This window comes from Triturus cristatus, chromosome 1_1 (assembly GCF_964204655.1).
Source record: "Triturus cristatus chromosome 1_1, aTriCri1.1, whole genome shotgun sequence".
In the NCBI taxonomy this organism is placed as follows: Eukaryota; Metazoa; Chordata; class Amphibia; order Caudata; family Salamandridae; genus Triturus; species Triturus cristatus.
This window is the reverse complement of record NC_140579.1, coordinates 586,565,677-586,592,398: the sequence shown is the minus strand read 5'-3', so window position 1 is coordinate 586,592,398 and position 26,722 is coordinate 586,565,677. Positions and strand designations below refer to the sequence as shown.

Sequence of the window (26,722 nt, the reverse complement as noted above, 5' to 3'; positions counted from 1 at the left end):
CAATTATCCGTAAAACTGCTGTTAAGGCCACGGACGCCTACTTCCAAGAGAATAAGGGTTCAGTGGGCTCCGCACAGACCTTGTGGGAGGCGTGCAAGACAGTCATCAGGGGGGAGATGGTTTCTGCCATAGCGGGGAAGAAGAGAGATGGGCAGGCCGAGCTGGTGCGGGCGGAGGAGGAGGTGCTGAAGTCGGAGGATGAGTTAGCTCAAGGGGTAACCCCGGTGGGCCTTTACCGGCTACGGTTGAGGCAGGCAGACCTGCATCATATTGCTAAAACTAGGGCGCAGGCGCAGTGCGGTAGGATACAGAGCAGAGTGTACGAATTGGGGGACAAGGCCGGGAAGTTGATCGCGTGGTTGGATAGGAGGGAGTGGGCCTCGAGGTTGGTGCCCGAGTTGCAAGGTGATGATTCCCAGCCTATCACGGAGCCGCAGGCCATAGCCAATGCGTTCGCTGATTACTACAGCTCCATATATAGCGCCTCCGGGGTCTACTCGGAAGCGGAGAACAGTGAACTGCTGAGGGACGTGAGGCTACCCGCACTTTCAGAGGAAAACGGGGCGTATATGGAGTCCCCGTTGTCGGATGAGGAGGTGGCGCAGGCGATCAGGGAGGTGAGGTCCGGGAAGGCCACCGGTCCGAATGGAATCCCGGTGGAATTATACAAGCTGGCGGCGAGTAGGCTAGCTCCCCATGTCCGTGCAATGTTTGAAGTGTGTAGAGCTAAAGGAATGTTACCGTATGACCAAAGGGTCGCCAACATAGTCGTTATATGTAAAGAGGGCAAGCCGGCGGCACAGCGTGCCTCTTACAGGCCTATATCACTCCTTAATGCGGAACCTAAAATTCTGGCAAAGTTGTTGGCCACGAGATTGAGGAAGGTCATTACTACTCTTGTGCACCCTGACCAATCGCGCTTTATGCCCCATCGCAATACGGCACTCAACTTGCGCCGCCTACATGGGGTGCTGAGCAGAGCGTCAACGATAAAGGAGTCAGCGGCTCTGGTCTCATTAGATGCCACTATGGCATTCGACATGGTTGAGTGGCCGTATTTGTTCGCAGTGCTGGGTAAGTTCGGGTTTGGCCCGGTATTCTGTAGTTGGATCCGCCTGCTGTATTCAGATCCGATGGCCCGGGTGGTAGTGAATAACCGGAAGTCCAGGGATTTCCAGCTGAGCAGAGACACGGGTCAGGGTTGTCCCCTGTCGCCGTTTCTCTTTGCGCTGGCACTCGAGCCGCTTGCGGCTTGGATTCGGCAGGACCACTCTATTCGGGGGCTGCGGTGGACTCCTGAGTGGGAAGACAAGATCTCCCTATACGCAGATGATGTTCTGCTCTACCTTGCTGCTCCCTCTGGGTCGTTGGTCTGCTTACTAGACGTCATAGCTATATTTGGTAGGTATTCCGGTTATACAGTTAATTGGTCAAGTCTGTCATCTATGTGCTGGCCGGCGCGCCGCCAAGGATACCTCCGGGTTGCCCAATAGCCGTTGCCACTGACGGCTTCCGATACCTCGGGATTTATGTTTCCCTGGACCCGAGGCGGCGCTTTGCCGGTAACTTAGACCCGCCCTTGCAGCGCCTTAAAGCGGACGTAGTGCGTTGGAAATCTCTTCCTCTTTCTATGCTGGGGAGGGTGGTCCTCTTTAAGATGATGGCCCTTCCGCGTTTTCTTTATGCACTTCACAACACGATGGATCCGGTACCTGGCTCCTACTTTAAGGAGTTTGAAAGCCTCCAGAGGAAGCTCCTGTGGGATGGTAGACCCCGGATCGCATTCTCTAAGCTGACCCTGAATTGGTACGATGGGGGTATCAGCCTCCCCGATATTAGGAAATACTATTGGGCGGCCCAGCTGGCAGCGATTAATCATGGGATATACTGTGGCCCGAGAGAGCCCGGCTATGCCATGGACAGGTGGTTGCTTCCCGGGGGAGAGTATACTAGAGCGCTGTATGCCAGGCAGGGTAGATTCCCGCTCACCGGCCCTACGGCGCATGCCGTCCAAGTATGGCACGCAGTTAATAAGCATTTGGGGTGGGACGGCAGACTGACGCGGGCAACGCCTCTCTGGGATTCCGAACAGTTAGGGAGCCTCTGGAAATCCAAGGGCTTCGATAAGTGGGACCTTATAGGGATCACTCAGATTAAGGATGTGTGGGGTCAGGGCGGGGTTTTGCCGTTTGCTACCCTTAAGGAGCAGTATGATATGGCGGATGCCGAGTACTTCCGTTATCTGCAGGTCCGACATGCGTTGCGGGCACGGGTCCCTGGGGGGAATCGCTGCCGGAGGCCTCGCCGCTGGAGGCCAGAATATTAGATTGCCATATTCCTGAGAAGACTATTTCTCTCATCTATAGGAAATTGATCAATAATATGGATGATCCGTTGGTGCGCCTTAGGGGCAATTGGAATAGTGAACGTCTTGAGCTTGATGATGAAGATTGGCAGGAAGCGGTTTCTTCCCCTAGGGTGGTGGCGACTCAGGCCAGACTTAGGCTGGTACAGCTTAATATTCTCCACATGACATATGTAACGGGTCCCGGGCTGGTTCGCATGGGGCGGGCGGAAAGTGAGTTGTGTAGGAGGGGGTGTGGTGACACTGGGACTTTCTTTCATATCCTTTCGGGATGTCGGCAGATAGAAACATATTGGAGAGATGTGCACCGGGTTATGCGGGCCGTGCTGGGCGTAGACATCCACCTAGAGGCGCGAAGGTGCCTGCTAAATGTCTGGGAGCCTAATGACCTCAACACGTACACTCAACAGTGGGCTACGCTAGCGTTTATGGTAGCGAAGAGGAACATCGCGCAGTTGTGGGGCGCGGCGCAGTCGCCCGGGCTTGGGAAGTGGAGAGAAGATCTAGATTGGTGCATGTGGAGGGAGAAGTCGGCTGCCCCGGAAAGTGGATCAAGGTATGGGGTGCTTGGAACCACTATAGAGGTGATATATGTCCCCCACCGAGCAGACAGATGGTAGATGAGGCTCATGCATCCCCCTGATCGCTAGGGAAATTTGCCGATAAAATGTCTTGCTATGTGTATTATGTGGCCATTTGTACCTTGCTCTCGCCTGTAGCTAAACATTTGTGGTATGACTGTCGAATTGGTTTAATAAAAAGAATTACAAAAAAAAAAAAAGAAATGTAAAAATTTCCGTAGATTTCTTAATTTACTGAAACAAGTAGCGGTGACCTGCTGGATTTGGGCCGAGAAGGAGAGATCAGCCTCCCATCTCACACCTAGATGTCTGATATTAGTGGCAGGAGGTGGGGTGGACCCATTTCTGATGGCCCCCACAGATCTGGAGCTGGCACTGGGTCTTTTCCAAAAAACAGAACTTCTGTCTTCCCCGCATTGTTTTAATTTGCTTGTGTTCATCCAAAGCGCTAGGTCACGCAGACACCCTTTAAAATTCTTAAAAGCAACTACCGTCTGCTCTTGAAAAGGGAAAACCAGCTGGGTGTCGTCATCGTAGTAAACCGCTTTCACTCCCCAGTTGGCAATCAAAGAAAAAAGCGGAGCTAGGTAGAGATTAAAGAGTAAAGAGCTCAGTGCTGAGCCTTGAGGGACACCACACCAAAGATGTTTGGGTTTTGATTCAAATGGTTGTAGGGCGACTCTGGGTGCGACCGCTGAGATATGATGTCAGCCATGTCAGCACCTTCCCCCCCCCAAAGCCCGCATCTTGTAGTCTTTGGACCAATATGGTATGATCAACAGTGTCGAATGCCGCAGACAGATCCAGGAGCACCAGCAGCGCTGATGCCCCTGAATCCAGCGGCCATCTTACTGACTCTGCCACCTCTAGGAGGGCGGTCTCCGTTCTAAAACCCGCCAGAAAACCAGATTGTGTGTCATGCAGAGAGCCATTGCTCTCAATAAAGTTAGTCAGTTGTCGCTGAACCAGCTTCTCCAACATTTTACCGGGCGCGGGGAGCAGTGAGATTTGGTAAGATTGTTGAGATCACCTGGGTCACCATTTGTTTTTTTTCTCAAAGGGAGAAGCGTTGCATGTTTCCATTTGTCTGGAAAGATGCCCGTGTCAAGAGAGGAATTCCATATATGAAGTAGTCCACCCGTCAGGGAAGAAGATAGCATTTTCCAGAGTTTAGGCAGGCGTGGATCATCTGGGGCCCCTGATCGACGTTTTTGAATCTCTGCTAAAGCATCTTGAGGCGAGATAGGTATGAAATTAGTAAACGGAGACACCTCCACCACTCTCAGAGGTGTATCTAATTTCTCTGTTGCCTCTGATGTCAAAAAGGAGTCATAGACCTTTGAAATTTTATTAGCAAATATTTTCGTACAAAGCTGGAGATGGTATCATATCAGTCTCTATTGCTTTGGGTTTAAAAAAGGTTTGGATCACCTTAAAGACCTCTCTACTGGAGTGATAAGCGTTGTGGATGCTCGAGACAATATAGTCCCTCCTGGCTACTTTTAGTGACTTATGAAAATCTTTCAGTGCTTTTTTTATAGATTTCCTTTGCTGAGTCACAGTAGCTCACTCTCCACTGGCGTTCTAGTCATTTGCATCTGCTTTTTTATTCTTTGAGGGCATTTGAGAACCAGGGTGCGGAGGGGGACAGTCTAATGGACTTCACCACTCTGGCTGGAGCAACAGACTCCACAGCAGAGGCAATCCATTGATTTATAGCAACAGCATCTGCATTGGGATCAGAGGATAGGAGAGGGTAATTGTCGTGAAGAATAGGGCCTAGAGATGCTGCGGTCAGATTATTCCAGTTTCTTTTTAAAATAGAGCGTTTTCCCTTAACTTGGCCAGGTTTAGTCAAAATAACAGAGAAAGGAATCAGGTAATGATCTGACCACACCAAAGGGCAAGGATTCTCCATACCTATAGTAGTAATGTTGGAGAAAACTAGATCCAGGGTGTGGCCTGCTTTGTGCGTCAGGGAGGACACCAATTGTACGAGATTGGCCCCTGCCAAAGACGAGACCAGCTGCGCTGCTTGTAGACAATTTGGGTCATTCACATGCAAATTGAAATCACCAAGGGCCATAAAGTTGGTGTAAACTAGCGATTTTTGAGCTATAAAATTGCAAAGATCCTGACACGCAGTCGCCGCACAATCAGGTGGTCTGTAGATGAGTATGCCTGACAGGGAGGAGGAGGGGGTGATTTTTAAGAAAAAATTAAGTGCCTCAATTCCCTGCAAGAGGAGTGGGGCAGAGGACACCAGCTCCCACGAGTCTTTAAAAATAATGCCCCCCCCCCCCCCTCCCCCTGTTGCCTTCTCGATTGGCGAGCACATTTTGAAACCTGGCGGGATGGCCAGGGCAATTGTTGTCACCAAGTCTGTATTTAACCAGGTTTCAGTTAAAAACATAACATCCCAAGTAGCCTCTGCTAACACTAGCCAGACATCCTCAGCATGCTTGGGCAGTGATCTACAATTGACAAGGCATGCCCTAATTTTATCAGTAAGCTCGATCGTCATGTCCTGGGGGTCGTCCTCCCAGTACAGATATTGACAAATTTCAGCATCCGACCACATGTACAACAGCTATGAGGTAGAGAGGTCTTTGCTAAATCTATCTGGTGTGTCTCAAGGCAGGCAGGGCCTTTGAGAAGCATCAGGTCGTCTTGAGATGATGATGGATTAAACCCAGATCAGTTGACTGGGGGTGAGTGCTTCCAATGTTCAACACTCCGTCCATCATTCCCTTTGGTTTTGTTTAACTAGGAGGAGGAGGACACCGTCGCAGAAGGAGCTGAGCTGAGCTCAGATGGTGAAAAAGAGCTCATTGACGTCAAGCAGGAACACAAGAAACGCAAAGAAAAGCGTGGACCGGTACCGCTAATAAAACAAGGGACAAGAAAGCAGATAACATTGGACCACAGAACCCAATAGACAGTCTGGGTACTGAAAATCTTGCCGACCGTAGGCAAGTCGAGGTCAAAAGAGCCCTTATGGTCCCATACCAAGAACACCTAAGGAGATCCAACCTCTTAAAAGACACTGTAGTTGAAGGACAACTGAAAGCGAGACGGGCTCAAGAAGATGGCAGCTGAAATACCGGCAGCCAAGCCGTCCATGCCTAAAAAGAGGCTGGCGACCACGCTTGACCCCTAAGAAAGCACTATTGAAATTAATTGAAAAAAGAGATCACTGAAGCCTGAAATGGCAGTGATCCTTCAAAAGAAGGACTTCAATGCCTCCTTCCAGGAGTTCTGCGTCCCGGCCAAACCTTAGACCGAAAAACGTATAGGAGGTGAATGACTCGGATGAATTGACACCCCCAATGACTCCAGAGCCACAGAACGTCAAAGCCGATTTCCCAGAAGAGGGAGCAGGCACATATCCATCCAGGCCTTTACCTCTGGATGACATTGCCATGTACAACCAAATTGTCACGAGGGCAGCAGATTGGTATAGGGTCCATTTGGATGAAGAAAAGTCGCAGACATGTTGTCTGCTGGAGGCACTCCTACCCTTACAAAACAAAAGCCAGTACCTGACAATGCTTCTGAGCATTGTGGACCAGGGGAGAGAAGCCTTCAAAGAGCCAGCAACCTGCAGGTTAGTTACACCCAGGTTAGAATAGGAATCTAAACATTCTTTGAAGGATCGTGCTTACACATGGGGCAATCCGAAAGCAGGCTCTATCATTGTGGCCACAGCTAGAAAGAGAGTGATTGTGTGAACTACTTCTGAGCCACCCCTGAATAAGAAAGCAAAGGAAAGGGTGGGGTGGAAGTTCGAAAGAGGGGAGTCGCCTTGCAATGGCCCATCACAAATTCTAATACTCTGCTCAACAGATATGCCCACCCACACTGGGACGAGATGGCAGAACTGATGAAACATCTGCCAGAGCAGTACCAAAAGAGGGCAAGCTCCCTTGTGGAGGAAGGAAAGAATATCTCTAACATGTGCCTGGAATCGGCACTGGACGCCACTGACACAACGAGCAGGCAACTAATATTGGGAACAACGTTGAGTCGACATTCCTGGTTTCGGGGCTTCAAGAATGAATTTCAGGCCAACATCAGCAACACATCAATCAATAGGGAACACCTGTTTGGCAGTGCAGTGGATGACACACTGAGAACCTAAAAAAGGGCAACAGCACAGCAAAGTCGATGGGAGTCCTGCACTTTAGAGGCCAACAGAGAAGGGGAGTTACCTCCACAAGAAGACAGATGGGAAGAAGGCCTTCCAAGCCGTCACACCACACCAGGCCTTTCAGCACACAAGTCTTTCACAGTCACCAATGAAGCAATGGTAATATAAAACAGCACAGAGGCAGCCTTTTCACAGACGAGTGAGGAGCAGGGAACAGCCACGTAGAGGAGTGGCACCAGCAAGCAAATGATTTACAAAGACAGAAGCTCCCCTCCAACCCCCACAGGTAGACAGACAGACACACACACACGCCTCACCCCACCCCCCCTCTCTTTGGGGGGAGGGGTATAGGAGCATTCCTTAAGGAGTGGAGGGAGGTCAAGTCAGACAGATGGATACTCAACATCATCCTATACGGCTATTGCATAGAACTAGTAAAACACATGCCAATCAGGGTCCAAAGAAAACAACCAATACATAGGAAGAAGAAACATTCCTATGACAAGAAGTGAGAGAATTATTACAAAACCAGCAATAGAGAAAGTACTTCTGAAGGAGATCAACTAATCAACATATTTCCTAGTGCCAAAACCAAACAAACCGCTACAGCCAGTGCTAGACCCCTGCTTCCTAAACATGTTCATAAAGCAACAGAAATTCAAGACAACAACGCTACAAGAGGGTATCCCACAACTCTAGGATGAGGATTACATGGCAACCATAGACTAGAAAGATGCCTATTTTCACATCTCAATAAAACGCAGCCACAAGAAGTTTCTATGCTTCATAGTAGCCAAGATGCACTGCCAAATTAGGGTACTACCATTCAGACTAAAATAAGCACCCAGGTTATTCACAAAATGCTTATGTGCCATAGCGGCACATCTGAGAAGGGAAATACACATGTACTCCTATCATGACGACTGTCTGGTAAAGGTGATTTCCTTCTACAAATGTAGAGACCGCATAAGAACAGTGATGGAATCACTACACAGAGAGGGGTTCGCCATAAATACTGAAAAGTCATCACCCATACCAGAACGAGAGAAGCTCTTGGGGAGCAAGAATCAATACAACCAAGAAACAACATTGCCCTGTGAAAAGAGTACTGGCCATAACTGTAGGAGGCTGGCTTAGTATATGGTGCACACATATGTAAGTGTAGCACCCTGCACTAATCCAGACAACACTTATGGTGATTTTAGTGGTCTTAGACAACCTAAGAAAGCTCTCCAAGTGGTATCTGTGGAGAGCAGCCTTCAGGCTAAGTCCAGAAGGACTTAATCTTATGGTGTAGGTTAAGTGAAAAAGAACCACACAGTGTAGTTATAAAAATATGTATTTATTATAAACACTCATTAACACATTGCAATATCTCCTACCCAGAGATATAACCACAATACTTTGATAATAGAACACATAAGTAGCGCACATACACAGTGGTCCCCAAGGAGACCAAACCATATACTAAAATAGTGGAATTCGAACCACGACCCAAGTTGGGCCTGGGCTCAGAAGACTAGAAGGGTTGGGGACTCAAGTAACCTCCCAAGGTAAGGAACCCCACGGAGGCTGTGTGCAGAGTGGGAACACTACTGTGGACTCAATACAAGTCAATGGGTAAGTCGTGGTTGCAGTTTTAAAGAGGAAGGACCCTTCCCAGCAGACCCTGAAGAAACCCAGTGGAATATGGAAGGTTGGAGAGTCACCCCATCCCTGGATACCTCAGGAATCGGGATACCTACACCAGGGAACCCGGGTGCATAAGTGCGAAGTGACGTCGGAAACTGCCGTAGACCACAATGGAGGACTGTAGTGAAGATGCCTCTGGCGAAGAAAGTGAGTCTGGTGGAACCCAAAGGTGGTTTAAAGATGAGAGGTTCCTGCAAGCAGAGGGGATGGTCTATGCCACTCAGGAGTGACCAGGAGGCACGGAAGACGAATGCCCACCGATGTCGGAGATGCGGGAGAGTTGACGGTACCCTTGAAGTTGCAGCTGTGCTGACAAGGTGATGTTGTGGAAGACCAGGAGCCGTTTACGAGCTGTCCCACGTCGGATGTCAAGAGCCAGGGGGTCAGTGTCTGTCGGAAGCAACAAACAAGACTTGGCAACCAACGTAGTATGCAAAAAAGGTGCAGTGTTGGGACCAGCAAGGTCCAAGTGACTTACCACGAGCAGGTAAGTCAGAGCAGGCCCCGAGAAAGCAGGGGAGCCCCTGAAGCCAAAGAAGACCCTCAAGAGCACCCAGGGGGCCGAAGGCACAGGAGTCGCAAGAGGACCCCGAGCAGCTCACCAAAGGATGAAGACCTACAGTACAGAGGATGCGGTGCAGGCGAAGATCTTGGCTGCAGGAGAAGCTTGAGGCTTATGCTTCTTGGAACTCAAAGATCTCTGGTGAAGAGTCAACAAGCCTTGGGAACGGCAAGTCGACACGGTGCACAGGGGTACTGCTCCAGCAGTTCTGACGAGGGATACTGGCTTCAAACTTGCTATGAAGACCATGCAGACCTTGAGGGAATTGCAGAACCACTACCTGCGTTGTTGAACCTTTCGGAGTCCGTAAGAGCTCAGGAAGCGCAGACCGGTCCGCTTTGTTGTGGTGCCTGCAGATGCAGGGAAGTGACTCTCTTCACTTCAAGAGAGATTCCTTCATATGTCTTGGATGTACACAGGCCGGTAGAAGAACTTCTATGGAGCACAGGCACAGACCACACAGAAGACTGGCAGGACGACGAGACCAGGAGCAGCAGGAGTCTTCCCAGTTGCAGTCTCTGTTCCCAAAGTGAATTCCAGCGAAGTCCAAAGTGCCCAGATGGTTGAAGATGAAGTGGTTTTGGTTCTCAGTCTTGTCCTACGATGAATCTAAGAAACAACCCACAGATAAGCCCTTAAGTACCCTAAGGAAAGGGTTGGGACGATTCAGAGGACCCTCCCACAGGAGGGACAGGAAGGTGGGGAGGATACTCCCATGTCCTTTGTCCAGTTACACGCCAGAGCGGGAGCCAATGGCTCCCTGAATTGGCTCCAACTGGAGAATGCAAGGAGGGCACCAAATGTGCCCTTCAAAGCAGTTTACTGGCACTGACATGCACCTCCACCCTGTCCCAATATACTAAGTCCTGTCTGGGTGGTGGTCACACCTCCCTATGAGAGGAAACTTATTGTCCTGTCTTCCCCTGCTCGAGCTTGGCTCAGCGGCAGGAGGGCAGAATCGTGTCTCTGGTCGGTAGCAGCCATAGTTTGCTGTCTGGGTCTATGTAGTGCTACAGGCACTCTTGTGGTCTGACACCCTGTGATGACCTTCGACTACTATTATTTTAATTGACTTTGGTGTGTTATTTTATCCTAGCCTGAATGTACAACGTCCTGCATATGCCTTGTTTCTCTTAAAGGTTTCTTTCTTGTTCTTGTAGTCTTTCAGTGGGAGCTGTCACAGAGTAGGCCAGCCTTGCCAAGAACAGAACATGTGGGATGTGCATTTGAAAGCATGAGAGAGAGAGAGAGGTGTGGAATGTACTTTTTGGTCTCGAAGTGCAGTCTTATGAGCAATGGTGCACAAATGTGCACTGTGTTGTACATTGAGAGATTAAGTATGTGATGCTATAAGCAGTGGTGCACAAAAGTGCATTGTGTTTTACATTGGCAGCATTATTAATTTCTTACTAATGGCTTTGACGTGGCCTCATGTCATCCCGAATTCGGACTGCTTTGTTTGAGGTGTTTTCTACGCGCACTGCCAGGTTCGCAAGTTGTTTGGGTTAATAACATTCAAGAATTGTTTTTGTCAGAGATTGTTTAATGTACCCTGGAAGTCTTTCGTGAGCTTTGTTAAGATAAAGGCTGGAACATGAGAGAATGTAGAGGGGACGTGGGAACTCCTTTGTGCCATGGAATGCTTGCCTGGAAGCTGGCCAGTTCCAGGAAGATTCCTTTGGCGCGGGGAGGAAGTCTCTCAAATCTTCTGTGTGTTTTGAGACTATAAAGCTGAGGTTTGTTGAAAGCTGAGTTGGGAGCTCACTTATAGAGTAGACGTACTGCTGTAAGACAAACGGAACCTGAGTCCCGGTCGAGAGTCCAAGCCAGCTGTGAACGGGCCCCCCCAGCGTGAATTGGCAAGGATGTAGAGTGAACGATCAGGTGAGGTGACTTGTTTCTGACTAGTGCCATTGTGATGTGGTTCCAGTGGCTGTGATCATTTGAGGTGTTTTCTTTGTGATGTGTAAATGAGTCAGAGTGCACATCCAAAGTAATTGTTTGAAGAATTCAGTGTAAATATCTTTCTTATCTCTTGCAGGACATCTAGTATATTTTCTTGAGCGTTATCTCATATTATTAGCTGCTTGTTTATTCATTAGTATTATTCATGCATTTAACTGTTGCATTTACCAAGTGTGTTATTATTGCTTGCATATAAATATATACCTCTGTGTATTTGAATGTTGTTCATTTTGGCATCTGGGAAAGCCTTTCGGTTAAGGAGCATTGCATAAATAAAAACTCCAAGCCTTATTCTAAAAAGAGTCTTTGCATTTTGTAAAATAAAACCCTTTTCTAGGTGGTGTTGTGTTTTATGTCTCCTGCTTCGCCGTGTTTGAGCCACCGTGTGGGAGATTCTGTATTATCTGAAAGGTGAAGCAAGCCAGTCTAGAAGATTGGTACCGGGAGCACTGAGGGCCTCCCGGGGGAGCTTGACAGTGCATGAATCACACGGTTTATGGTGTTGGGGTATGATTCCAACATGTTTGGTATCAAACACGACCAGGTTCGTTACAGCCAGTTTAAAGTAATGACGCATAGCTACTCTATGTATCGTAATGGCTGATGCAATTACAACCCGGGGAGAATGGACTCCATAGGTTGTAGGGGTGTCCTCATGCAGGGGCACCTTCACACTTAGAACCGAGCCTTCAGAATTGAAAGGCCTGCCTTAGGGGTGACTTATAGGTTTTAAGTGCAATGACCTCGGATATAAGGAAACGTATATCTATCTTAAGTGGTGCTAGCACCGGCCTACACAGGCTGCAATGGCAGACCTGTAGTCACAATTTGTGTGGTCTCCCATTTGTTGCATAATACATGCTTCAGCCCATGGGGGACCCCTAGTGTACCTATGCCCTGAGTACCTTAGTACCATATACTTGGGAATTATAAGGATACATCAGTACCCAAACTGGGGGGTACCTAAGTACTCACCATGTCCAATTTAGGGAGGAAGCACAGACTCTGGGGTCTTGATTTGAAGGATCCCAGTCGAATTAGTCAGTAAAACATAATGACACCAGCAAAAAGTGGGGGTGACCATGAAAGCAGATCCCACTTTCTTACAATAACACAAGAAGCTTGCTGCTAATAGAAGGATCAGTCTCTGACAGTGATGACTGATGGGAAGTTGCTGGGAATGATGGCCTCCTATATACCACTAATCCCGCATGTGAGGCTACACATGAAACCGATCGAGGACTGGATCCTGAACCAATGTCACAAGTGACTGGGATTTGGGAAAACCTGGTGGGTGCGAAGCAAAAAGTACAGGAGAAGATGGTGTGGTGGAACAGAGAAAACATAGCAGTAGGAAGACCCTTCATGCTACCAACTGCGACAGCAAACATCACCACAGACACCTCTTGCATGGGATGAAGACCACATATTGGGAGCTCAACATCAGAGGACTCTGGAAATCAGAGGATACGATAAAACACCTAAACTACTAGAACAATGACAAAAGGATAACTCCACCAACAAGTGCTCCAACACCCATGTGGAACCTAAATGTGGTGCTTACACAACTGATGAAGGAACCACTTGAACCACTCTCCAGGTCAACATTAAAATGTATCATGCTCAAGATAGCGTTTCTAATTGCAATGACATCGCTTCACAGGGTAAGTGAGCCACACGTACTCACTATACAGTAGCCATGCCTCCAAAAACACAACAGGGTCATCATGAATACCAACACACACTTCCTGCAAAAGGTCATATCTCACTTTCACATAAACCAAATAATCCAGATACCTAGTTCTTTCAGGAACTAAAAACTCATGCCAAAAGAGCTCCACATTCACTGGTTTCGCGCACAGCAAAAATGTACTACCTTCAGAGGACAAAGTCAATCTCAAAGGGGAAACAGTTCTTTGTATCATTTGTACACAATAACGAAGGAATGGCAGTTAGTAACAACACCATTAAAAGCTCAGCCAATCCACGTGTCACAAAAAACATGGCACACAACGGAAAACCAAGCCAAAAGAACTGTTGACAAGAAAGAAGGGAGCCACCATATCTTTCCTGGCAAATGTCCCTCTGAACAACATGTGTATGGCAGGCTCATGGTTGTCAGTTCACAAAACACTACTGCTTTAACATTCAGGCGAACGGAAGGCACAGATGGGTCAGAGAGTACTGAAGCATTTATTTGCCAGCTCAGCCTAATTTCTAACCCATCCACCACAGTGAGGAAACCACTATGAAATCGATCCACAGCTTGTGATTCAAGAAATATTCACACTGTAAAACAAAATGTTTACTTACCGGTAGAAGTAGTTTTTAAGCTTGAAAATGTTTCTGGATTCACGCATGACCCACCCACCTCTCCAGGAAATAAGGTGAGAAAAAGCTAACGAGCAAAAGGGAGTAAAAGTCAAGAGGAAGCCTATGGGGCACTAAAATACAGTAACCAAAAAAAAATCTTAAGATGGAGACCACTCACAGGGGCGTCCGGTGGGGGCGTCTTACGTCAAGAGAAGATTGGACTAGGCACCAAATGGTGAAAACAGTTAACACCTAACAACAACAACAAGCATTGACATAGCCAATAGGTCTCGCCTATTGGGACCTTATGTGTTTTAGCTATGTAACAGTTGCATAACTAAATACTTATAAGGTCCCAAAAGCGAGACCTATTGGCTATGCCAAGCGGCTGCGAAAGTGATCGCGATCAAACATCAAAGCGACCGTGCGGCCGCGAAAGTGAAAGTAATCGCGGTAAAGCGCGGCCCGCGCGCACATGCACTGTAGCTCTAGGCTGACCTGGTAGCACTTTTTGGAGCCCTCTCAATAAGTCTCGCCAGACCAGCGCATGCGCTGGGTCAGGCGAGACCTAAAAAGGAGGAGAAAAGAGACTACTACAAGAGAAGAGTTCGGGTCCCAACCACTAGATGGCAGAATAAGGTACAGCATGTGAATACAGAAGCTGCAAAACTGCTCAGTAACCATTTAGTTCTGTGCAAAGTTACAAAATTGTGAGCAGCCCTCAACTTTGCCGCTAGAAAAACAATTATACACAGACCACTAATAGTATGAATTAGATTTGACACATCCTTGTGGCCACGCCAATGTTGGCATTTTGCTTTTTTGATTATTAAAAGCGAAGCATTTACTTTTTTTATTTCTTTCAGGCACTGCTCTCAGTTTTGCTGCCCAGTCATGGCCGTCTGAAGGCCCTTATCGAGGAAGTGCTGGATATGGAGTTGATCCACCAACGAGCTGAGCATGGGGCAATGGATGTACCTCAACTGGTGCTTTTCATCCTTGACATGATGGCAATGCTATGTGCTCCCATCCGAGATAAAGAGGTGCAGAGGCTCAGAAGTCTGACTGATACAGTGGAACTCTTCAAGTGAGTTGGAATGTATGCAGGATGTAGTGATGGGTCTTTGTAAACCAGATAGCAAGTGAAGATTTAGATGATGGTTTGAGTCTAATACACTCATATCCTGACTCTCCAACATTGGATCTTTTATATATTCACATGCTTGAATCATTCCCTGTCAGGCTGGGAATCCCTGGTACATTAAAATAGCAGTGTACTGTCTAAAAATATACAACATATAGTATATAATGCAAAAAAAGCCATAGACATGAAGCAACATAGTATGTTTAACACATCCACCTCATTTGAATGAACCAAAACTTCAGCCAATAAGGTGGAAGCTTAAGCACCACTTCCGCCCCAGAGGCCACCATAGCTCACATTTCTACTGCAAGTTCTGTGTGAGGGAGTCCCCTGTAAGAACCCTGCTCTAACCTTTCAGTGAACCTGAAATTGTTTCCATTTTTGATCTGCTCTGGATTTGAACCAGCCCTTTCATCAGCTCTACTGTACTGTGAGATGTTTTTAGAAAAAGATTGATTTCCTTTTCTAAACCTGTGTGATCTTTGGTCTGTCAAGCAACTATCACCATGGCTGTAAGAAAGTTTACACTGATGACTCACACTCTGTGTATTTATTGTCTCTATCATAAACATAAGTCAGTGGATTGCAAGATTTGTAAGTCTTTCTCCACTAAGACTGTTGAGGGCAAAGACAGGAGGTTGGCATTATTTCTGATGAATAAAGAGAATTTTCCCCCTCTAAAGGAGATGCACCCTCTTCGGGGGGAGATTCCCTGAGAAAAGCCCCCAAGCACTTCCATGAAGGCAGTGCAAAAGAGGAGGCTTGTTCAGTTTCCTGAGCATGATTTATTTAAAACAACATTTGCAGCGACTCCTCTGCTGATAAACCAGAGTCTAAGCGCTACAGAGACCCTGATGATACAGGAGAAGAAATCTTCATAGGAAATCTCCCTGATGGCAAAGTCTTTGGCTTCATAGTTTACGCTGAAGATGTTGACAATGACAGCAACAACAACACTGTCGACGTTGAGCAATCAGTTGATGAAGGGACCAGCGGCAACGACCATTCCGTCTACGATGACCATTCCGTAGACCCTACTGTCGACCCTAATGGCCAAACCATTGACCCCATTACTGTTGGGATCCACGCAGTCAATGAATAACATGGGAGGAGATGTTTTTTCACCTTTAAGGGTGAGAGATGTGCCTGCAGTGCAGATATGCAGTCAGAACAAGAAGAGGCTAGGGATTATGCCTCACTGACATCCTACAGCCCAACACAATTGGATGTGAGATTTGTCCCAGACTTTGAAGAGGATGCAATGGATGATGAGGAGTCCTACAGTGGATGTGTGTCTCAGCAGGATTGCAAGTCTGGAAATACTCAAATAGATGTAAGCTAGAAGCCGTGTGGGTATTACAGAGAGGAAGATTTGGATCAAGTGCCAATGGACTTTTCAACATTGCAAAAAGTGATGGATACTTTTACTAAATTATTGCTGCAGCAACCATCTAATAATCCTAATATGGAGTTACCTGCTGCTCCTGCACCTCCTCAATGTGCCCCTTCACCAATTTTCCCTGCTAGGCAGCCATCACCGCTACTTCCTCCTCCGATACCAAAGCGCTCGGTCCATGGAGAAGACCTTGATGATGTTTACTCTAATGGTTCTACCTATTCTGATGTAGAAGGAGCGGAAGGGGAGCTACCATCGGATTGTGATAGAAGGGATGATGATGGCCGAGATGTTATTTTACCAGGTGGAAACGATGGGCGAATTCCACAAGATGCTACAGATGATATCTCGAAATTTCATTTGTAGATTGAAAAAGCTGTCAAGAAATTCAACCTACCAATGACCTCTGTAGATCAACCATGTTTTCTATACGAGTTTAAAGAGCAACTACAGAAATACATTAAATCTATACCTATTCTTGATTATGTCTGGTGAGAAGGTCTGAAATTAATCAAGACACCTGCTACCGTTCCATCTGTGATACCTTGCCTGGAAAAGAAATACAGAGCCCCAGATTTGGCTCCAGCTTGCCTCGCTGGTCATACTAGACCGTATTCAGTAATTGCTTCAGCAGCTCAGAGAAGAACCAATACCTTAATAACTCCGTCATCTAGTCTGCCAGATAAGGATAGCAAATGTTTTGGCAATCTGGGTCGGAGAATCTCTTCTATAGTAGCACCCTCAACTAAGACTGCTAATGCCCTGGCGATTTTAGGTAGTTACAATTGCCAGATGTGCCATGACATAGCTCCATTTCTGGATCTTCTTCCTGAGGATAAGAGGGGAACGATGAGAGCTATCCTAAAGGAAGTCAAACTAACCTCTTCTTTCATTATTGATTCGGTGATGGATGCTTTAAATACAGGTTTTCTCCATTTGGCAGGAGGCACTGCACTAAGGAAGTAAGGCTGGTTAAACTACACAGACTTCCATATTGATGTCCAATCTAAAATCGTAGACACACCTTTTGATAGGCTCACTCTTTTTAGCAAACATGTTGATGAATCTCTGCAAGGCCTTAAATCGGACACTGATACAGCAAGGGTGTTAGGACTGTTGCAGTATTTACAATTTGGGGCATCAACATTTTGTGGCTCACGAAAATCACAACATTTCAGAACAGGATTCAACCAGTATGGAGATCAAGGATGCCCTTATCCTCAAAGACAGGGTGGATACAATCAAGGATACTCCTTTAATTGAAATCAAAGGCAAACTTACGGGAGGTCTGCAGGAAGGAAAAGAGGTTTCTCACAAGTTTGAACCAATGATGATCAGAAGAGAACCTGACTCCCAGCTTGCTCTCAACTCCTTTTCCATCTGGTTCTCAAAAGCTAGGGGGAGAATTTCCCTTTTTCCTCCCTCATTGAAGAATATAACATCAGTCAAATGGGTTTTACAAATAGTCCAGTCAGTCCATTCTTTGGAGTTCATCCAGAAATCACAAAGAAAGTGGCATAATCTTCATTTGAAGGTGCTGCAAATGGATATTCTTATGCTTCGTTCCAAAGGAGCCATAGAAATTATACTCCAGTCGCAAAGGAATCAAGGCTTCTATTCCAGGTTCTTCCGGGAAAAAAAAACGTTAAAAAAACAGGTCAATGGAGGCCGATATCAGACCTCAGAGAGATGAACAAGTCTCTAAAGACATTCATTTCAGATGCTTACTCTGTAAGGTGTCATCCTGATGATGGAGGATTTTTTTTTTCTTGTTTTACCTCCCTGGACCTTCGGGATGCTTACTTCCACATACTTATTCACTGAAAACACAGAAAGTACCTTTGATGCTCAGTAGCAGGAAAGCATTACCAGTACAAGGCGCTCCCTTTTGGGCTCAAAGCTTTGCCGAGAATATTTAACAAATGTCTCGCTCATTTTGTAGCATATCCACCTCTTTTTGTAAAAGAGACCAAATAAAATGAACAGCCAATCAGAACAGCCTCACCCCATTGAACCTTCCTGAGAGAGCCTCAGAGCCTCAGATTTTCTACTGCATGTTGTGCAAGGGAGTCTCCACTGAGCTCTGCTCAGTTTTTTTTCAAATTTTGCACTTCAACTCTTCACTTCAAATTCAACATGTCAGACAAGGAGAAGAAGGCTCTGTTCAAAGCTTGTGCCACCTTCTCCAAAAAGAGACTTTATGTGGAGGACAAACATAAAGACTGTATTTATTGTTTGTATCCTGACCATAAAGCTACTGACTGCAAAATCTGTCGGACCTTCTGCACCAAGACCTTGCGGGACCGTGAGGGACGTCTACTCACTTGGCTTCAAAAACTTGAGTCACGGAAAGATCCTGTTTCCAGTGACAGTGATGACGCTGCATCTGCTATTTCATCGAGGAGATCACAAAAAAGGGGTAGGTCTTCACCTTCTACTTCTTCAGAATCCCCTTCAAAAGCCTTACAAAAGACCTCTTATAGGTCTGACAGGCGTAGTCCCATCAAATCTCCTCACCGTGGTATAAAGGAGAGGGAAGGACTTGCTTCAGAAGTAGCACTTGCGAAGAAGACAAGCCATGTGCCTTCGGCTTCTCCTCCTAAGAAGGCTAAAACTTTTTTTTTTTTTTGTAAATCTTTTTATTAAAACCAATTCGACAACATGGCCTAGTATCACTGAAACATACAATCGGCGGCAGCAAGACAGAAGTTCCTAAGTATACATGAATTTTGCACAGTAGGAATTACACTTCAAGGGAGACATCTTCCTCCAACAAGGCTAAAACTTTTTAAAAAACAGCTTCTGTCCCACCTGAGGGAAAAGCTGACAGAAAAGTTCGCTCGTCGTCGACGACATCGATACCGTTAACGACGACTTCAAAAACCTTACCGGTGTCTACTTTGGCTCCGTCGACGGGCTCGTCGACGAGAGTTTCCTTGTCTCCACCAGCTTCGTCGACGACTGTTTCGACGACAACGCCACGTACAGAGGTACCTTTTCTTCTGTCATAGACGTCTACTCTGACGATGTCCACGTTGATGAGGATGGAGAGGATGATGGTTTTGACGGCAACCACGTCAACGACAACAGCATCCAGCTTGATTATGACGACGGTCCCGTCGACAGTGGCCCTCTCCCCGTCGACGGTTCAAACATAGTCGTTGGCGGCTCCATCGACGACCTCGTCGACGATGCAAAATGTGGCAATTTCTATACAGAGACGTCGCATTACTCCAGAAATGACTTCTCCCAGGAAAGTGACACCTCTGCCTCCTGCTCTCCTGTTGCAAGAGGTGTTTTCTGAGGACGAAGATGGGCCTTATAGTGATGCAAATAGCCCCTCTCAGCTGCATGTTAAATATCAAGACTCTGACTCTGACGAGTATTACATGGAGCAGCAACATTATGAGCCACAATTGAGGTCTCAGGAGCAATATCGACAGGAGATGGTCTGCTTGCCATCTGCCCTCCTTACGGACTTGCAGTTCATGCTTTCGGATTACAGGAAGAGATTTCCTACACAGTCTTCTGTCCAAGAAACAGTGCAAGTGCCTTCAACTCCACTTGCTCTTCCGGTTACACCTCACCTTCCTCCTCAAGTTTCATTGCCGGAGTTACTGGAACCACAGCAGAATGTGGTTACTGATACATCGGATGATGACCAAGAGACACCGACGATCCCGGACCCTGACCGGGAATGGGATGATTACATCATTCCGGATCCTGCCTCTCCCGTTGCAGAACCGGCGGATTTCCCTCCTGCTGATATTGGGGGCTTTCATAATCTAATGGAGAGAGCTTCTAAACGTTTCGATCTGCCCATTCCATCTGTGCAATCGGAATGTTTTTTATATGACTATAAAGAACCATACAGGAAGTCAGTACGCTCTATCCCTATCGTGGGTCACGTCTGGGATGAGGGGCTAAAGGTTATGAAGTCGCTGGCCACAGTCATACCTGTGCTTCCTCGTCTGGAAAGAAAGTACAAGGCTCCTGAAGATAGACCCTCTTGTCAGCCAGACGAAACCAGATTCCGTGATTTCTCAAGCGGCCCAGAGAACGTCTAAAAATCCAGTGGCCCCTCTTACCACACCACCTGATAAAGAGGGAGGGCGGTTGGATAATGCTGGGAAGAGGTTCTTTTCCATGTCGAGCCTCCTGGTTAATTCTTGGAGGGTATGATCGCCAGATGTGGTGTGATCTGTCTCCGTATCTAGACCAGCTGCCGGAAGAAGCTAAAGCTGGAGCTAAAAAGATCCTCCAGGAGGGAGAGAGGACATCTTCAGAAATAATTGACTGCGCAATGGATATTGCCACCACAGCCTTCCATTCCCTAGCAGGGGCAGCAGTTCTTCGACGCCAAGGCTGGCTTCGTGCCACTTGGTTCCGTCCGGAAGTCCAAAACAAGATCCTGGACCTTCCCTTTGACGCGATGCGCACTTTGGAAAGCACATTGATGATGCTCTGCAAGATATAAAGAAAGACACAGAAACTGCAAAGTCCCTGGGGACTCTACAATACCGCAAGGTCCCTTTTCGTGGAGCGGAGAGGGATAGGATTTTCCTCTTAGAGGCGGATATCAACAGCAGCGCTATTCCTCTTACTCACAGCCTTCTCAATCATACCGGCCGCAATATTCTCAACAACATGGCCAGTCGTCTTCTTTCTCTCGATCTTCATCTAGAGGACGACAAGGGCGCCTGGGGAGGGATTCCTCTAAGCGCCGGTAACTGCTTCCTGGCTCTTACTACTGTTCCTTTGTCCCCTGTAACACCAGTGGGGGGCAGGATATCCCATCACTTCCACAACTGGCAACTTATAACATCAGATCGATGGGTTCTCAATATTGTTTTGTCAGGCCATACTCTGGAATTTCGACATCAACCACCATCCAAAGCCCCTCGTGCCACAGAATCCAAGCATCTACACCTTCTACGTCTAGAAGCACACCAACTACTTCTCAAGGGAGCGAAAGAGCCGGTCCCTCTATCCCAATGGGGTAAAGGATTCTATTCCCGGTTCTTTCTTGTTCAAAAGACCGTAGAAACGATGGAGGTCGGGGGATCGACTGGAGGTCCAGCACCCCACTAAATTATTCTCTTTAGTGACGGGCTTGGATTGGGTTGACCCTTGGCGCAGGTTGCAAAGTACCACGCAGAGCTACACCTACCTCTCGGCAGTACATGGCTCCTTCTCTTGCCTTGAATATTTATTCATCCCATGGGTCTTTGATAGCAGGGTGGTGGCGGCGGACATTCTCCCACGGGGTCTATCTGATCACTCACCAGTGGCCCCTACTATACGGGCAGGGGGTCCCCTGGGCCGTTCCGGTGGCGCCTCTCGGCCTGGAACCTCCAGAAGGAGGATTACAGGGAACGGATGGAGGATGCCATTGATCAATATCTGGCCAATAACGTGGGTTCGGTTCGGGAGGCCGCAACTGTTTGTTAAGCTATGAAACCCACTATTCGTGGGGTGGATATCTCCTATTGTGTAGCATCCCGAAAATCGCATAGAGACACCCTGGTGCGTGCGGAGGCTAATATCATCGGGCTGGAAGTGCGCAGTGGGCAGGAGGAGTAGGGGCAGGCTCGCCGTCAGTTGTTACTCGCACAGCAGGAATATTCTCATATCCTATTAGATGAGGCTCGCCAGGCATGGTTGGCTACCCGTAGCAGGATCTATCAGTGGGGCGACAAATCTGGTAAGTTGCTGCATAGATTATGCCAGGGTTCACTCCGCCCCCAGGTTCTTCCGGGTGTCGCAGGGCCGGATAGGTTACCCTTGTCAGACGCGTCAGCCATTGCTAGTAGCTTTGCGGAGTATTATGCTACATTGTACGCCCCCACGGAATGCCTGTCAGCGGAAGCCATCGGCCGCTTCCTAGATGACCTTCCGCCCAATGCGCTCTCTGATGAAGCACAGGAGGAATTGGTGGGTCCACTTATGGAAGAAGAATTGGGGGCCGCTTTAGGGGATCTGAATCCTGGCAAGGCTCCCAGTCCGAATGGCTTTCTGTGCGAATTCTACAAAAAATACTTTCTGCAGCTGGGGCCCCACTATTGCGGGGTGGTGGAGGAGGCCAGGGACCGGGGGAGACTGCCCAGTGATTGGAGACACGCGGAGGTAGTAGTATTCCACAAGCCAGGTAGGCCACCTGAACGCCTCGTATCGTCCTAGTTCTCTTTTGAATGTTGAGGCCAAGATATTGGCCAAAGCTTTGGGTTCGAGGCATGTGGGCTGCTGAATTCATATCTGTACATAGATCGCCGCCTAGTGTTGGGTCCGGATGATTGCACATTGTTGTCCTGGAAGAGTCTTCGAAGTATCACGAGATAGGTGGCTCCTCCCCTGGACTACAGTGCGCATGGGCATCCTCTCCATCCTTAGATTGTTTTTTTCCGCCATTGGGTTCGGATGTGCTTATCTTAGCTCAAGTTAGGAAAATTTAGTTTAAGGCCAAAAGGCCTTTAGTTCTCGTCGGTACTGTTCCCGTTCGGTATCGACCAGTTTCTTTGGTGCTTTAGCACCTTCTTCAAGCTTTTCGGATCCGCTTGGTCTGAACATCGAACTTCGATCGACGATGGAATCGAGGACTTCCTTCAAGAGATGTCCTTTATGCCACGCGAAATACCCACACATCGACGTCCACCCGGTATGCAACAAATGTCTCTCACCGGATCACGATGAGTCGAAATGTATGGCCTGTGCCCGGTTCCGCTCGAAGAAGACTCTCCGGAATCGACGGGCAGCGAGATTGGAGGTGCAGCAATCGGCGCCTGCCCCGGCCAACATCTTTAGCACCGAGGACGAAGACGCCGAGAGCGTAGAAGACGTAGACTCCAGCCCCGCTTCCGAACACGACTCACGATCGGAAGACGACGATGAGGTGATCTTTCAGGGAGAAGAAGTCGTCGAAGAGGTAGGAGACTACGATGAGGCCCTTGGGGCCGAGGAAGATAGCTCCAGCGAAGAGCTAGGCCAACCCGTCGATACGGAGGCCGAAAAACTAAGTCGTCATAAGGCTCAGGTCGAGGGATCGCCTACGAGCCTTACCCAAGATCGATCTTACGGTTCTTCGGCCCCGCCTCCAGGCCCGGCCTCGAACATTTCACAGGAGCCATTTTTATCGAAGACGACTGGATTCCCTTCAGCGAAACCGAAACCGTCCATCGCACCGGTTCCATCGAAACCGAAAGTGAAAATGGTTGCGATCGGCTCGAAGGCCTCGAAGCCCTCCACTCCTTCGACGCCGGCAAAGGTCATCGGCTCCGACCGCGCCAAAAGAGATTTCGGTGCCGAGCTCACCGCAGCGGATCCGGGCGCCGAGCCGAAGAAGAAGGCCCTCGGTCCCCACACGGCGCCTCGGCCTCTGGCACCGAAGATTACGGCCCACACCACCAAAGTCAAAGTGGCCAACCCGTCTGCGTCGACGTCGAAGACGGCGGCGCCTGCCAAGTCATCGACTCCGACAAGCGTCGATACCTCCCTTCGGATCGACGACCCAAAGACTGCAAAAAAGTCGGATGCCGCTTCGACGCCTACCTCCAAGGTGCTGATCGGTTCCAAGGCACCATCTGCGCTCACCGTGCAACAGGTCTCAGCTTCGTTGCAACGCATCAGGGACCGGGCAACCCTCCACCCTACGTCGGGCCCCGAAACGCACAAGGCCGCAAAATCACACTCGGCGCCGGCGAACATCACGTTTGGATTGCCGCCACCCACAGCGCCGAAAATTTTCGAGATTCGGACACGTGTCCGCCAAACACAGTCCCCATCCACTGGACAAACGGATATCGAGCCTTCACAGGCACACTTTATCGACGCCGACACTGGTAGGTTGATGCTCCGCAAGCGGAAAATCACGCCAGAGAGGGGATTGGACTCCTACAAAATTCCTCTAAAACACAAATTGCCGGCAGGATCAAAACCAGTGCTTCATGAACATTTTCAACCCTTCCATCAAGATCCACCGTCCTTTTCTCCTACGCATTCAGAGGCAGACGCAGGAGAGGACTATGTAGGGGATGATACCACCTACCCTGGGGATATCGATCCTGATGATCACTTGCAAGACCCAGATCCGCATGGGATGACCCCACCGACCAGGGTACCGCACCAGATACTCCTGACACGCAGCTTTATAATATAAAGACATCTCCCACAGAGGACACTGCTGCCTTTAATGCCCTCATAGAACGGGCTGCTGCCAATCATGGAGTGGAACTCCATTCTGACACTGTAGAAGAAGACTTCTTAGTGGACACTTTCGCCTCCTCTGAAAAAACTGTCAAAACTCTGCCAATGTTAAAAGGAGTTCTAAAACCTGCAAAAGACATTTTTAAAGAAACAACCAGGGCACGGGTGCTGAACCCCAGAATCGAAAAGAAATACAAGCCTGCACCCGGAGACCCTATGTACATTAGGGGCCAGTTACCTTTAGACTCCATGGTTGTTGCTAATGCTCGCAAAAGAGCCCACTCACAAACAACGGGTGATGCTCCTCCCCCAGACAAGGAGTCCAAAGTGCTGGAGACATCAGGCAAACGGATTGCAGCGCAAGCGGCAAACATCTGGCGCATTGCTAACACACAGGCACTCCTGGCCCGTTATGATAGGTCCCACTACGACACACTAGAATCACTGCTACAACATTTGCCAGATGAATACAAAGAGGAAGCAGAGCTCCTTATCAGAGAGGGACAACTCCTTACCAATGCGTCCATCAAATGCGCACTGGATGCAGCCGACACTGCGGCGAGGGCAATCAACACAAGCGTCATGTTGAGGAGGCACGCATGGTTGAGAAGCTTCAAGCCTAAGATTCAGAACAATATCTTAAATCAACCGGTCAACCCAGACTATTTATTTGGCCCTGAAGTTGACACTACCCTCGAAAAAATTATGAAAGACACTGAAACTGCAAAATCAATGGGGGCTCTGCAGTCGCAGCAGTTTCGTAGTGGCTCCTTTCGTCGCCCCGTGAATAGGGGAGCAGCTAGAGGTCAGGGGTCCCAGCAGCAGTACAATAAAGGGGGCACACAAAGTAGCTATGATAAAACCACCAGAGGTGGATATCGTGGATCCAGCACCAAAGGCAGAGGACGTGGGTACGGCAACACCAGGTCCTCCCCCAAAAACAAACAGTGACGCCCTCTCCCTGCCCCCCGACCACATAACACCTGTCGGGGGGAGACTCCAACAGTTCCTGTCAGTCTGGAAAACCATCACCACAGACAGGTGGGTCAGGGACATTATCCAGCACGGTTACTGTCTCGAATTAACGTCCACTCCACCCAACATACCGCCAAAGCACCGTCCTATGTCCGTAGAGCACTTGGCATTATTGCAGCAGGAAGTGCTAAGTATGCTGCAAAAGGTGCAATAGAGGTCGTGCCCGTCAACCAACAGGGGACAGGGGTGTACTCTCTGTACTTCTTAATCCCAAAAAAGGACGGTTCGCTCAGACCTATACTAGACCTGAGACCCCTCAACCACTACATTCTCTCAGAGCATTTCCATATGCTCACCCTACAGCAGGTTCTACCGCTACTCAGTCAGGGAGACTTCCTAGCCACACTGGACTTGAAAGATGCGTATTTCCACATACCCATACACCCATCACACAGGAAATATCTCAGGTTCACTATTCAGGGGCATCACTATCAGTTCAAGGTTCTCCCCTTCGGAGTAACAACAGCACCCAGGGTCTTTACCAAGTGCCTAGCAACAGTGGCTGCACATCTACGGAGACAACACATTCACGTCTTCCCTTACCTGGACGACTGGCTTGTTCAGGCAAAGTCAGCCCAGCAATGTGCCAGCCACATGTCCCTCACCATTCACCACCTTCACAATCTGGGATTCTCACTAAATTACCCAAAATCGCATCTACAACCCGCACACGTACGACAGTACCTGGGAGCGACCATAAACACTCTGGCAGCCACAGCTCAGCCAAATTTAGTGAGGATCAACAGCATGCAACTGCTGATCTCAATGTTCAAACCTCAACACTCCCTTCCTGCGCGAGTGTTCATGTAGTTGATAGGCATGATGGCCTCCTGCATTTTCATAGTCCCGCACGCGAGACTTCATATGCGCCCGCTTCAGGAGTGCTTGGCACGTCAATGGAATCAGGCTCACGGACAATTAAAAGACCTAGTGTTGGTGAGCGGTCGGGCATACAACTCTCTGCATTGGTGGAATCCACAAAACCTTTGCAAGGGCCGACCGTTCCAAGAGCCTGTTCCACAAATAATACTGACAGCGGACGCCTCTCTCCAGGGTTGGGGAGCTCATGTACTCCATTACACAGTGCAGGGACTATGGACGACTCAGCAAAAGAAGATGCACATCAACGTTCTGGAACTGATGGCAATCTTCCTAGCCATGAAGGCATTCAAAGTACACTTGTGCAACAAAGTCGTGTTGATCTGGACGGACAACATGACTGCCATGTGCTACATACAGAAGCAGGGAGGAACGCACTCTCCACAGTTGTCTCATCTGGCTCAGAGCATGTGGAAGTGGGCCATTCAGAGGAACATATTC

General features: G+C 48.3%; 1 protein-coding gene across 6 annotated transcripts in view; it reads left to right on the top strand.

Moving 5' to 3' along the window:
* The window catches only part of TCP11 (t-complex 11), a 679,396-nt gene that overhangs the window by 485,785 nt on the left and 166,889 nt on the right, over nucleotides 1-26,722 (top strand). For all 6 annotated transcript variants that reach the window (XM_085645656.1, XM_085645672.1, XM_085645665.1 and 3 more), the window contains exon 5: nucleotides 14,495-14,715. In XM_085645656.1, coding sequence (XP_085501782.1) covers nucleotides 14,495-14,715 — 221 coding nt within the window. The remainder of the gene's footprint in view (nucleotides 1-14,494; nucleotides 14,716-26,722) is intronic.